This window comes from Thamnophis elegans, chromosome 3 (genome assembly GCF_009769535.1).
Source record: "Thamnophis elegans isolate rThaEle1 chromosome 3, rThaEle1.pri, whole genome shotgun sequence".
NCBI classification, from domain to species: Eukaryota; Metazoa; Chordata; class Lepidosauria; order Squamata; family Colubridae; genus Thamnophis; species Thamnophis elegans.
The window spans coordinates 121,030,573-121,043,769 of NC_045543.1; the positions used below are offsets into that span (position 1 = coordinate 121,030,573).

The following is a 13,197-nucleotide window of genomic DNA, read 5'->3' on the forward strand; positions in this document are numbered from 1 at the left end:
CCCTGGAATAAATAGCAACAACTGAAAATGGGTGATGGAAGAGTCAACACCAGGCAGAATTTGTGACGGAGGTCACAGCACCAGCTGAAGCAGCGATAGATTTAGAAGGAACAAAGGAAAGATCACAGAGAAGACAAGCAGCCATCTAAGCGTTGAGGCCAAATGCAGAGAAATTAGAGTGTCCTTTCTTTACACATTTGTAACTCTGAATACATCTTTTACCAGGAGTGGACATTAAAGAAGAGGTATACTCCTCTGAAATGAACCAGTAAGACATTATAAATAAAGGCATATAGACCTAGGTAAATACTCTATTGGCCAAAGAACATACTGGAGTTGCCTTGGTTGACAATGATGTTATTAACAGCCACAGGTGGGTTGCTGTTGTGGTGGAGGGCTCTCCTTTAGTCTTGTGTTCTGTTTACCAGCAGCAATAGCAGGATCGGTCTCCAGACTTTCAGACATTTTGTCACAGATGATATCCACAAGCCGTTCAAAAGTCTGCTTGACGTTGATGTTGTCCTTGGCGCTTGTCTCAAAGAATTCAAAACCTAGTGAAAGAGACCCAAAACATGGATATCATCAAACTTTAATCACCTCACTTTGGAATAAGGTTTGTAGACTGCAACTGAAAGGACTAAGGAAATCGGTAAGGTAAATATAGATATGCATCTAGTCTTCCACTTAATGACAGTTCATTTAACAAGGGTCCAAAGTTACATACGAGGGACTCTGAAACAATGAATGACCATCTGTATTTGCACTTACTATCATTGCAACACTGTCACAACACGCTTGCCGACATTGTAATTCGGGCACTTGGCAACGAGATCAAATTCATGATTGGTTACAGCATCCATGCTGTCGCATGATTACAATTTGTGACCTTTTTCTTTGGCAAAAAAAAGCCCATTGGGGAAGCTGGATTTGTTTAATGTCATAATTCATTTAACAACTGTTGTAAATAGTTGTAAAATCAGGTGTGGTCACATAGCATGACCAAAGATTCTGATCCCAATTGTGATTGTAGCGCAAGGGCTGCTTCTATCATCCTAGTTAAAACAATGATTGATATATTGTTTTGTTCCCCGTGTGACTAGGAGGAAAAAAGCCAGCTCCATCCATTTCTGATTAGTTCCGATCTTTGGGGGAAAGGAGAGAGCTAACCATGGAATGCATCTAGATCAGCTGCCCACAACTTTTTGGGCACTAGGGACAGGTTCTATGGAGAGAGTTTTTCCCCATGGACTAGAGGGGGCATGGTTTGTGTGCTGCCTGCATCCCACAGATGGGGCTTCATTTGTTTGCACAGCCTGGTGTTGTGGCCCACCAGTGGCAAGCAGACCGGGCAGCAGAGTTGGACAGTGAGGAGGTTGGGGAGGAACATGGGTCAGTCCTGGAGGTTGGGGAAGACTTGGATGAGGATTCCACATTAAAGGCAGAGATGAGGCCAAGGCCGTCTGGCAGTTCTCAGCTGCCTTCAGAGCTAGACAGCAGTGAAGCAGAGGAACAGCTGGAGCCTGTCCCTAGTGTACGCATGCATAGAGCCAGAAGAAAAGAACAGCTAAGAATCAGGGTCAACTTAGGAGTAAAGCCACAGGTGGACAGTGAATGGCCCCTCCCATAGGAAATAAAAGAGAAGTGAAAGGGGAGTGGGCTTTTGCAGGAAACCATTCATTCATTCATTTGTTCATTTCAGGAGTGTAAAGATCTGTCCGTGAATCTCAGAGACTCTGAGCCAAGTCTTTCCTTGCATAGCACTTCAGTTTTGAAAATATTTACATGGCAGCTTTCCAAGCTAGATAAGGTCTGTGGTCATAAATCCACCTGTTTACCAGGCCTTTGCTGAATGTGAATGAGGGGAATTCACATTCATTTAATAAAAGGGGTTTTGTTGGGTCTAGGAATCTGCCTCATGCTTTTTGGGGAAGGCTAGGTCAGAACATCTGGTTTCTGGCATGCTGCAGATCAGTGCCGGTCCACGGATCAGGGTTTGGGGACCCATGATCTAGATTATATTGTTACAAAATCCAAAATCCATATTATAAAGTAGGACAATGCTCTGGATTTGAACAGAGAAAAAGGACGTCAGGACTGTAATGACATATGCAACTTTGGCTAGCAACTCTTTATAGAAGCTGTGTCTTCCCCCAGGATTGTGCAGTTGGCTTTGCATAATCTTGAGTAAAGATGTGATTAGTGTACAGAGGCACTGACAGGTTTTACATTCACATCCAAATAGACTTCAGAGCATTATTTCCCTTCCTGTCTAAAGCTATGCACAAATCCATTAGGGATGAGGGGATATCTTCAAGCCCATGGTTAATTCCTGTTGATTGCTTGGACTAGTCCTTGCAGTTTCCTTGGCAAGTTTGTAGACAGGTTCGCTATTGCCTGCTTCCTAGGACTAAGAAAGTATGATTGGCCCAAGATCTCCCAGCTGGGAGGGACTAGAACTCCCAATCTTCTAGCTTGTTGTCTTATCCACTTCATCAAACTGGCTCTCCAATAGGGAATAAATATTTTCATTAGATCTAATCAAGGATTGCAAGGGTTAAGTACACATGTTTTTGAGTTATTTAAAGTTAGTAACCTGTATTTTCACATTGCTTGTGAAACTGCAACTGTGCTTTATTATTTCTTCCTTTCTTATCCAAATTCTATGCCACTCATTTTGCCAAGAGGATTCTAATGCAGTGGTCATAAAGTTACTTTTTCATCACTAATGTAAATGCAAACAGTCCCTAAGCAAGGGCTCCAAGCAGGGACGTGCAGTCACTAGAGGCAAGGGAGGCGGGGCCTCACCAGTCTCCTCAGGGAAAGGAAAGGATTTTAAATAATTTTCTTAAAATAATTAAAGCCAGGGTAGTTGCTACCAGATTTCAAGTCACAGTGGCTTGGTGTCTGCTCTCAGTATTAACTAGGAGGAGGCCAGAGAACTAGGGGCCTCTTTTGCATAAGAAATTTTTCACCTTTTAAGAGTTAAGCAAGGGTTAACAAGCAAAGAATTCCTTATGCAAATGAGGCACGTATTCTCTTGCCTCCTGTAGAGGGCATTTTTAGAGGCTTTTTAGAGTTCTCTGGGAGCAACTAGCTCAGTCTGACAGAGCTCTGGCTTTTCAAGAGGGGAGGGCAGGGCAGGGCAGGGAGAAGCAGAGTTGAATTAGTCTCTGAAACAGCTGGAAAAGGTGCGTGTGGGGAGGGGGGAGGAATTCAAAAAGTTTGAACGGAAGGCAGCAGGGGAAGGGAGGGGTATGGCAGAGGAGCTGCTTTCAAGCCTTTGGAAAATATATCCAATCCAACTTCTGTGTTTGTGTTTGAGAGTGAGTGAATGAGAGAGGGATCCAAGTTCTCTGTGTGCGTGTGTCTGTTTGAGAGAGGGGGGAGGGAGGGAGAGAGGGAGGAAGGAGGGGGAGGGAGAAGAAAAAGAATGGGAAAACTTATTTTGCAAGGCGGAAAAATGCTGTCGCTTTAAATCGGAACTGAGCATGCCTGGCTGTGGAATTCTGGGAGTTGAAGTCCACAAGTCTAAAAAGTGCCTCACCAGGGCTAAAGCTCACCGCACGTCACTGGTATATACTATATTATATTATACATGTGCACCACTTCACTCCAACTAGATTTTAGGTAGTTAAACTCATCTGTAGCCAGAAGTGGTATTCAGCTGGTTCAGACTGGTTCGGCCGAACCGCTAGTGGAAGTCGCGGTTGGGCGGGTGGGACATGGGAATTCACATTTGCGAACCAGTAGGGAAAGTAAGTGAATACCACCTCTGCCTGTAGCCACCAAAGCTCTCAGTAACTGCAATCACATCAGTTTATCTGTTACCCTTTCAAGAAGGGGAAGTAGAGATAGAATGGGTGTTATTCATATTCACTGAATCTAGGGTGAATTTCTTGAGTAGTGGGCAGATCAACACTGTCTTTAAACCTCTGTTTCTCTCAAGGAATTACTGATGGATGTCAAAGCTCTTTTGTTAAATGGAAATTGGCCAGAATTAAAGGCAAGAGGTGGCATTCAGGCATTATGATCTCCTCTGTAATAAAATCCACTGAGAAAAATGAGGACATAAGTTCCACCACTTCTGCTATCAATCCTCCACTACAAGAGAACCTTCCTCTACTATATTTGTTGAATGGGATACATTGGAAAGTTATTCTGATGAAGATTAAGTACTAGACAACTATTTATGGGTGGAGAAAATACTCCAAATAATCTGCACCCACCATATGGACGTTTGCCTCAGATATTCAATATCTCTTTATCCGGTATCTTTATTACACACTAGCCATTAACCTGGCATTGCCCGGGTATTTATTGGAGCCCCCTTGTGAAAACTGTGAAGTTGTTACCATGACAACTCCACGTTGCTGTACAGTAGACGCCATCTTAAGGCACAACAAGCTGTATCCTAATACTATTACACTACTGCACACTATCACTGTGATTTGATACTATAGATATAATTCATTCCTTTTCGTTTCAGTGGCCCAGGCATTTCAGAGTTATGCTGAAACACAGACATAGACATACACACTGAGGGGTGTTATGGGTGTCTTAACCCCATAGTATTTGCTTCTAGGGAGTAAGTCATCTGTGTACCAAGTTTGATTGAAATTGCTCAAGATGTTCCAGAATTATGCTGGCGCACACACACACACACACACACACACACACACACACACACACAGAGAGAGAGAGAGAGAGAGAGAGAGAGAGAGAGAGAGAGAGAGAGAGAGAGAGATTTCTATATTTACATATATACACATACATACGTACATACGTATATATGTACATACATATATACATACATCATATATATATATATATATATATATATATATATATATATATATATGTTGTATTTGTGCTGATAAATAAATAAAATAAATATGTATGTATGTATGTGTGTATATATACATACATACATACATACATACACATATACACATGCATACATGCATACATACATACATACATATATTCGGGTCTTTTCCTGTGTAAGATTGAGATTTGGCAATGTTTCAGCAAGGTCTCATTCGCCATCTTCAGGCTGGTGTTTTCGGCTTAAAGCGTGGTCGGAGCTGCCGTTTTCTATAAATCTTGGTGGGGGTATATGGAGTCCTGGCTTTGTTTCAGTAAGTGGAATGATTGGTTGTGTGGTTGTATCATTGAATTGAATTGAATTGAATTGATTTTATTTGTAGGCCGCCCTTTTCCCCGAGGGGACTCAGGGCGGCTCACAGAAAACCAGGGAGGGGGGAATACAGCACTAAGACGACAACACATAATAAAATAATAAGCAACATGCATACAACATTCGGGCGGGGTAATGGTCCTTATCCCCAGGCCTGACGGGTGAGCCAGTTCTTCAAGGCTGTGCGGAAGGCCTGGACGGTGGAGAGGGTACGAATCTCTACGGGGAGCTCGTTCCAAAGGGTCGGGGCCGCTGCTGAGAAGGCCCTCCTCCTTGTGGTTGCCAGCCGACATTGGCTGGCCGATGGAATGCGGAGGAGGCCTAACCTATGAGATCTTATAGGTCGTAGGGAGGTAATTGGCAGAAGGCGGTCTCTCAAGTATCCAGATCCACTGCCATGTAGGGCTTTATGGGTGATCAATAGCACCTTGAAGCGCATCCGGAGATCGACAGGTAGCCAGCGCAGCTCGCGGAGGATAGGTGTAATGCGGGTGAATCGGGGTGCACCCGCGATCACTCGCGCGGCTGCGTTCTGCACTAGCTGAAGTCGCCGGATGCTCCTCAAGGGCAGCCCCATGTAGAGCACGTTGCAGTATTCCAGCCTAGAAATCACGAGGGCCCGAGTGACTGTTGTGAGGGCCTCCCGGTTCAGGTAGGGTCGCAACTGGCGCACCAGGCGTACCTGGGCGAATGCCCCCCTGGTCACAGCCGCTATATGATGGTCGAATGACAGCTGTGAGTCCAGGAGGACTCCCAAGTTGCGAACCCTCTCTGAGGGGTGTAAAATTTGACCCCCCAGCCTGAGTGTTGGATTAATGGCCAAATTTTTGGGAGGAAAACACAACAGCCACTCGGTCTTTTCTGGGTTGAGCACAAGCTTGTTAATCCTCATCCAGTCCATGACGGCTTCAAGCCCCCGGTCCATTACGTCAACCGCTTCATTGATTTGGCACGGGGCGGACAGATACAATTGAGTATCGTCCGCGTATTGATGGTATCTAATCCCGTGCCTACGGATGATCTCTCCCAGCGGTTTCATGTATCATGATTGGTAGACTGGTGCTGATTGGTGCTGGCTGTGTGTCCGTTGTTGTTTTGTGTTGTAACGGCCTGGGTGGTGGGTGGGGCTCATTTGTTGACTAGGGCTGGTTTCCAGATGTCTGGTAGGTGGGAGATATCATCACGTTTATTCATGGGAGGGTGTTTCTCTATTTCGATAGCTTCCATTATAGAGAAACACCACCACAACATGAATAAACGTGACGATACCTCCCGCCTATCAGACATCTGAAAACCAGCCCTAGTGTTTGATCTATTTTGACAGTCATATTTTTCAGTTCCTTTTCTTTGGCTATTAGGAGAACTAGGCATATTACACTATGTATGTATGAACCCTGTCCAGATGTTCTATCCAGACAAATATGGAGGAGGAATGGGCAAACCTTCTCCGGAATTGTTTGTAGAATTCCCTGCTGTCAGGACTTTTCTTACCTAGTTGCTCTGCTAAATGTTTGCCTCTGTCAGCAGAGATTACACGTTCCTCTTCCATGTCACATTTATTGCCGACCAAAATAACCTGGGCATTGTCCCAAGAATACGTTTTTATTTGGGTAGACCTTATGAAAGACAGAGAAAGAAAGCAAATCCGTTAATGGATCAGCAAATTTACAAAACTGATCTTACCTTTATACAGACTTGGACAACAGAAAAATGCAGTTTTTGATTTTTCATAGCAGAACAAACATTTTATATGCGCTTACAGGTAGTCCTTGACTTATGACCACAATTGTAAGAAGAGTGATGCAGTCAATAAGTGAAGCAATCATCATGTCATTGACATGATTTTATGACCATTTTTAAATCGCAATCATTAAGCAAATCACATGATTGTGAAGTGAATCCAGCTTCTCCAATTGACTTTGTTTGGTTGGAAGCTGACTAGGAATATTGCAAATCACAAATACATAATTGCAAGATGCTGCAACCCACATATATGTGAGCTGATTGCCAAGAACCTGAATTGCAATCACATGACTGCAGGGTGCATGTTTGAGGGTCGTAACTTTGAGGATGGGACCCAAGTCACTTTTTCCAAGGCTGTCATAATTTTTGAACCTTCATTAAATGAATGGTCATAAGTCAAGAACTACCTGTATATTAACAGATGAGTAAATTGCAATTGGATTTTCTAATTCAGAATCCCAAAGAACTTTTAACAGATTAGCAGAGTTGGAAGGGACATTGTAGGTCATCTAGTCCACCCACCCCCAAGCAGGAGACCCTATCTATAGCTGAGGCTTACCCCAGACTGAAAACTTCCATCTTTCTTTCATAATCAATAACACTGCATTTGTTTTGAAAACCTGACCAACTATGCACAACCATTTTATCACAGAAAATCACAGAACTATTGTCTAAGCCCTGCACAGGAATCCTCATACTATCCCAGGCAAATGTCTCTCCAAAGTCTCTTTGAAAACCCCCAATGATGGAACACTCACAACTCCAGGAGACAGGTTCTTCTACTGTATAATAGTTCTCAAGTCTATGACCTTCCTTCTCATTATGTCTCCCTGGGTGAAGTTCCCATCCACAGAGTCTTTTCTTAACTTCAGATGCTATGGAAAATAAATCTACACCTTCTTCCCTATCACAGTCCTTAAAGCATTAGAAGATTGCTATCGAGTAGTCTCCATATCTTTCTCTCCTTTAGGTTAAATGTACCCAGGTCCTTTAATTGTTATTCATAGGATTTAGTCTCCAAACTCATCTGATATGATTAGTATTATCAGTCTCTGTGACTCTGACACCATGACTCTATTAACGCAGCCCATGTATTTATCCCCTTTGGCTGCTGCAACACATTGCTTGCTCGTGCTTAGTCTGTGGTCTACCAAGATATCCATATCTCTCTCAGAAATACTATTGCTAAACTAAGTACAGGTTACCTTGCCTCTGTGCATCTAGTTATTCCTGTCTAAGTGCTGAACCCTTAGTTGCATAAGACCTAATGTCCAAGTCTATTAAGAGCTTTTAAAAACTTGAGTCTGCTTTCCAGGGTATTAGCAATCCTTCCTCCCCAGTTTTGTGTCATCTAAAACTTTTATGAGGACCTGTATACTGCATGAGTCAAAAAGAGGGCCGTAAAAATATTTATAGACCCCTCACATCCTGGACATTAATTGTTTCAACTCCTACCCTCAAAAGGAAGGTATAGAGCACTGCACACCAAGACAACTAGACACAAGGACAGTTTTTTCCTGAACACCATCACTCTGCTAAACAAATAATTCCCTCAACCCTGTGAAATTATTCATTAAGGCTGCATTACTATTACTATTAATCTTCTCATCGTTCCTATCACCTATCTCCTCCCACTTATGACTGCATGACTGTAACTTTGTTGCTTGTATCCTTACGATTTATATTGATATTGATTGTTTCCTGATTGCTTATTTGTACCGTATGGCTATCTATCAGTGTTGATGAATGTATCTTTGTCTTTTTATGTACACTGAGAGCAATATGCACCAAAGACAAATTCCTTGTGTGTCCATTCACACTTGGCCAATAAAGAATTCTATTCTATTCTATTCTATTCTATTCTATTCTATTCTATTCTATTCTATTCTATTCTATTCTATTCTATTCTATTCTATTCTATTCTAAAATGGCCAAATTTCAGCAGGATTTGCTTCCCAGGGGTCTCCTATTCACATTCTTAACGAAGGTTCCACCACAATACCGCGAAGCCCTTATCCGTGGAGACATAAGCGCGAACCCTAATCTGCGCCGTCCGAATCGCTAAAGCAAATGCGACCTTACCGCGCTGACATAAGGGCGGAGGGCAAATCCGCGCCTTCCGAAGCACTCAGCACCCTAACCCTAACCCTAACCCTAAACCTAAACCTAAACCTAACCCTAAAGCAAACCCCTAAACCTAATCCTAACCTTAATTTAAATCGGCTTTTGTCGCGGCGGTGATGACGCGCGGTGATGATGTTGCGGCTTTAGCGATGCGGTTTTATCACCGCTATTTTGACGAGCGTGGTTTTGTCGTGCCATGCTTAACGAAAGCTAACTACCTGGTCCAAAAGTGTTGTTCTTGTCTCTGCTAAGGTTGTCACCATATCACCACACAATCTCTTTAGCTCTCTGGAAGGTTGGGAGGTTAAGCTACATTCCCATTGTCTGAACTCTTTCACCTCTTTAGATGGCCCACGTCACAATTGCAAGCTTCTTCTATCAACAGGAGGGTTACAAATGGATGAATACTAAATTCTACAAGTAGTAAGCATACAGATAGATAAAAATATTATCAGTGCTAAGTTTACAAACTTCTCTGGTGGCTTGGTTATTGCATAAAGTATTCCTTCAGTTCTTTTCTCAAATTATCTCATTCAACCTCATGGGAAAATATGCATTGATTTTGGACTACTTTTCAAAGAAAAAAAATATTGAAATGCTATCATGGTTGGATGTAGCGTGGAGAGTTGAGTGTCCAGTCTTTCATTGTATAATCATTTCTCAGAAGTCTTCAACCACACTGGTCTCCCTATGTTATGATTAAATTCTAAGGGAAGACATTATGAAATCACATGGCCCTTTTTTAGATGAGGAATATATGTAGTCAGAGACACTGCAAAGAAATGGAAAGAAGTATAATAAAAAAAGAAAAGAATAACATATCACTGCCTCCTCTGCCTGTTTATAACAATCTAACTTCAAAACTGCAATAAAAATCTTCTAAATAAATAAGAATGAGGTAAAAAATAGAAATATTTTTCAGAGAAAATCTAATTTTCTGAGAAACCAGAGGGATAGATTTGTTCAGAATATTAGTTTCTATATCACTGGCTGGTTTGTAATTTTTGGATTGTTCAGTGCTTTTGATTTTCTTTGTGATTCTAATATACAAATGTTCCTTATCTGGAGTGAACATTCAAAATAAAAAAAGTCAAAATTAAATTGGGTGTAATAATACCTTATAGAACATCTCCCCTTGTTTCCTTGGAAATTGTGTGGGGTTTTTTTTGGGGGGGGGGGAGACTGTTTGCTTTCAGCATGAGGTGATGTTCCCAGAAAATTAGATTAGGACATCTCCTGTTTCAAATTAGTTCTGTTTATACTAGGTCACATGCAGAACTTTTACCAGATGAAGACATTTTATTACGAACAGATCCATTGAATATGAAAAGTACATTTTATGAAGAACAGATTCATGTATGCATGTACATGGGTAAAATTTCTGCGGATCAGTTTGAAGATGGACATACCGCTAAAAAAAATCCTAAGCCATCTCTAAATACATGTGCATAACTATGGCCAACTGTGCTGGAAAATTATTTATTTCGTATACATGAGATATATTTTCATGTATTTAAATATACATGAAATTCATAAATATATATGAAATGTATTTACTGGAGTTATATGCCTCTCCAAATCAATAGGACTTTGAAATGTTTGTGCTATGCCACACAAGCTGGTAATAAAATGGTTAGTGACTGGCAAAGTCCTTTCTCCATTTTTGCAAAACAATTCGGCCTCTACCAACATTGAGGGAGAGGGGGTTGCTCAGAGATAGCGGGTTGGACTTGAGTATTTAGACAGAATTCTCAAGTACTGGGTTAGGTTTTATATACAGGTTCATTCATTCATTCATTCATTCATTCATTCATTCATTCATTCATTCATTCATTCAAAAACATTCAAATCAACAACTGGCCAGCCACAATCAATAGCTAGATACCTTCATTGCTTCCCTGCCTTCCTCTGGCCCTGTGAGTGATGTGTCAATGCCAGATTACCACAGTAATGGAGCAGTGTTCAAGTCAGAAAGAATTTGGGACATTACAAGGACACAACCTCTAGCTTCTGGTTATAAATAAAGTGCCTTCCTTTCCCCAATTATTTTTAAAATTAAAATCCTTTACAATAGCTTTATTGAATATGCTCTTACTTTTTTTCTATACTGTATGCCTGTTTTTGCATACAGTATAGAAAATTTTTCCCTAAAACAATGTGCTTTTTACTAATTATTATACCTTTTCAATACCTCAATTGAAAATTTTCAATTTCAGCACATAACTGTATTTCCAATCGTATCTACACTTAGTAAATGTACATGGGAACTCAACGAACCTCTCTTCCATCCTTCCCATCTACATAACATCTTTTCTTGCCATAAATATAAACAAATGCTTACCACAGTTAGCAAAGCCAAACAATATTTCCTGATATGTATTCAATTGTAATTTCATGTTCTAGTTATGCTGTCCAGTGTCATAAAGGGACGGAGAATAGAGACACATGAAAATGGTCTAAAGTTTCCATCATGTTAATAGAGATTTTGTATTCAGACACAATGGTGTATGGTATGTCCAACTGTGAATTTGATGGTTCATGGATTGTAGAGAAGAGCAACAATGATGATTAGAGGTCTGGAGGCAAAAACATATAATGAACTGTTGCAAGAACCAGATATCTCCAATCTATCAAAGAGGAAGACTAGGGGTGACACAATAGCAGTCCTCCTATATTTGAAAGATTGCCACAATGGAGAGATGGACAATTTATTCTCCAAAGCACTTGAGGGCAAGACAAGACGTAACAGATGGAAACCTATCAAAGAGAGATCCAACTTAGAACTAAAGATAAATTTCTTGAGGGTGAGAATTATTCAGTGGAATGGCTTTTGCCTTCAGAAGTTGTGGGTGCTCCAACACTGGAGGTTTTATAGAAGAGATTGGTATAGAAGCTCCTTCTCGGGCAAAGGGTTGGGTTAGAAAATCTCCAAGATCCCTTCCAACTCCCTTCCAATGTTCATCAAAGGCCACTTGCAAATACAATAACATGTGATGTTTTTATGTATTTAATGTATTATATTTCTAGTTCATTCTTATTATTCTGCATGTAAATCTAATTGTCTGAACATGGACTTATAAATGGCCAAATGTGGATCAATGACACAGATGCCAATTTTCTCCTATGACCTTCTTTGGTGGAAATGATTGGCAAAAATTCATTGATTCCCTTCCTTCTTTCCTTCTTTCCTTCCTTCCTTCCTTCCTTCCTTCCTTCCTTCCTTCCTTCCTTCCTTCCTTCCTTCCTTCCTTCCTTCCTTCTTCACCATAATTGTTCGGTAGAATTTTGACCTGAAAGAGACAAACACTAAGCAGACTCCAATTAGTTCTGCTGTCTGTGGCTTGAGCACAATTTATTTTCTGGGTCTTGTCAAAGAGTTCCCAAAGAAATATTTTAAAACCTTATTTGACACCACAAAAAGAGTAATGTTTCAGTACCCTCCACGTAATGTCTAGGCTTGTCTTCAAAAACTTTGCTTCTTTCTTAGTCTACTTTGAAATGCTGTCTCTATAGTAATGACAAATTAGGCAGCAGAAGTTGTCATGAGATCATGGAATTGAATCCAATACTAATTAAAAATCCAGAATTCAGGAGACATTTTGTGGAAATTTACATTTGCTTGCAAAAGGACACTCATCCACCACATTCAGTTATATGAAAAATCTTGGTTGATTGGGTAAATGCTGTATATGTTGCATGTAAAAGTAATAGAATATAGTGATTATACCTGCAATATTCTTGATTGTGTAAGAAAAACCTACTAAACTATTATCCCAAAATATAAAGTACAATTATGTAAAAATGGTATACTGGTTCAACATTGTTCTCTTATGCCCATTCACCAACTCTCCTGTCTGCCTGTTATATCTTTTGTGGTCTCTTCCCTCCAACATATTTGTGCATCTAGAGCAGACAAAATACACATGCACCAGAATCAGAACACATTTCCACACTTTAGGTCCTTTTGGAGTCTCTCCCCTCCCATTCCCCCTCCACACACATAGACTCACTTGAACCAAATTGGCTTTGCCTCATGGTAAGGCCAATGATCCTGAATAAAACTTTATAAAGTTTTATGAGCCAAGAGGACAGGAAAAGCAGGAGAGATGCAGCTTTTCTTTCAGATGTGTACC

The 13,197-nt window shown here is 40.9% G+C and overlaps 1 protein-coding gene across 1 annotated transcript in view; it reads right to left on the minus strand.

Annotated features, from left to right (window-relative positions):
* Window positions 1–360: 360 nt before the first annotated feature.
* Window positions 361–13,197, minus strand: part of RAB3C (RAB3C, member RAS oncogene family) — an 83,792-nt gene continuing 70,955 nt past the window's right edge. The window contains exons 4-5 of the mRNA XM_032214331.1: window positions 6,689–6,813; window positions 361–551 (exon numbers count right to left, since the gene is read on the minus strand). Of these exons, the coding sequence (XP_032070222.1) occupies window positions 361–551; window positions 6,689–6,813 (316 nt within the window). The remainder of the gene's footprint in view (window positions 552–6,688; window positions 6,814–13,197) is intronic.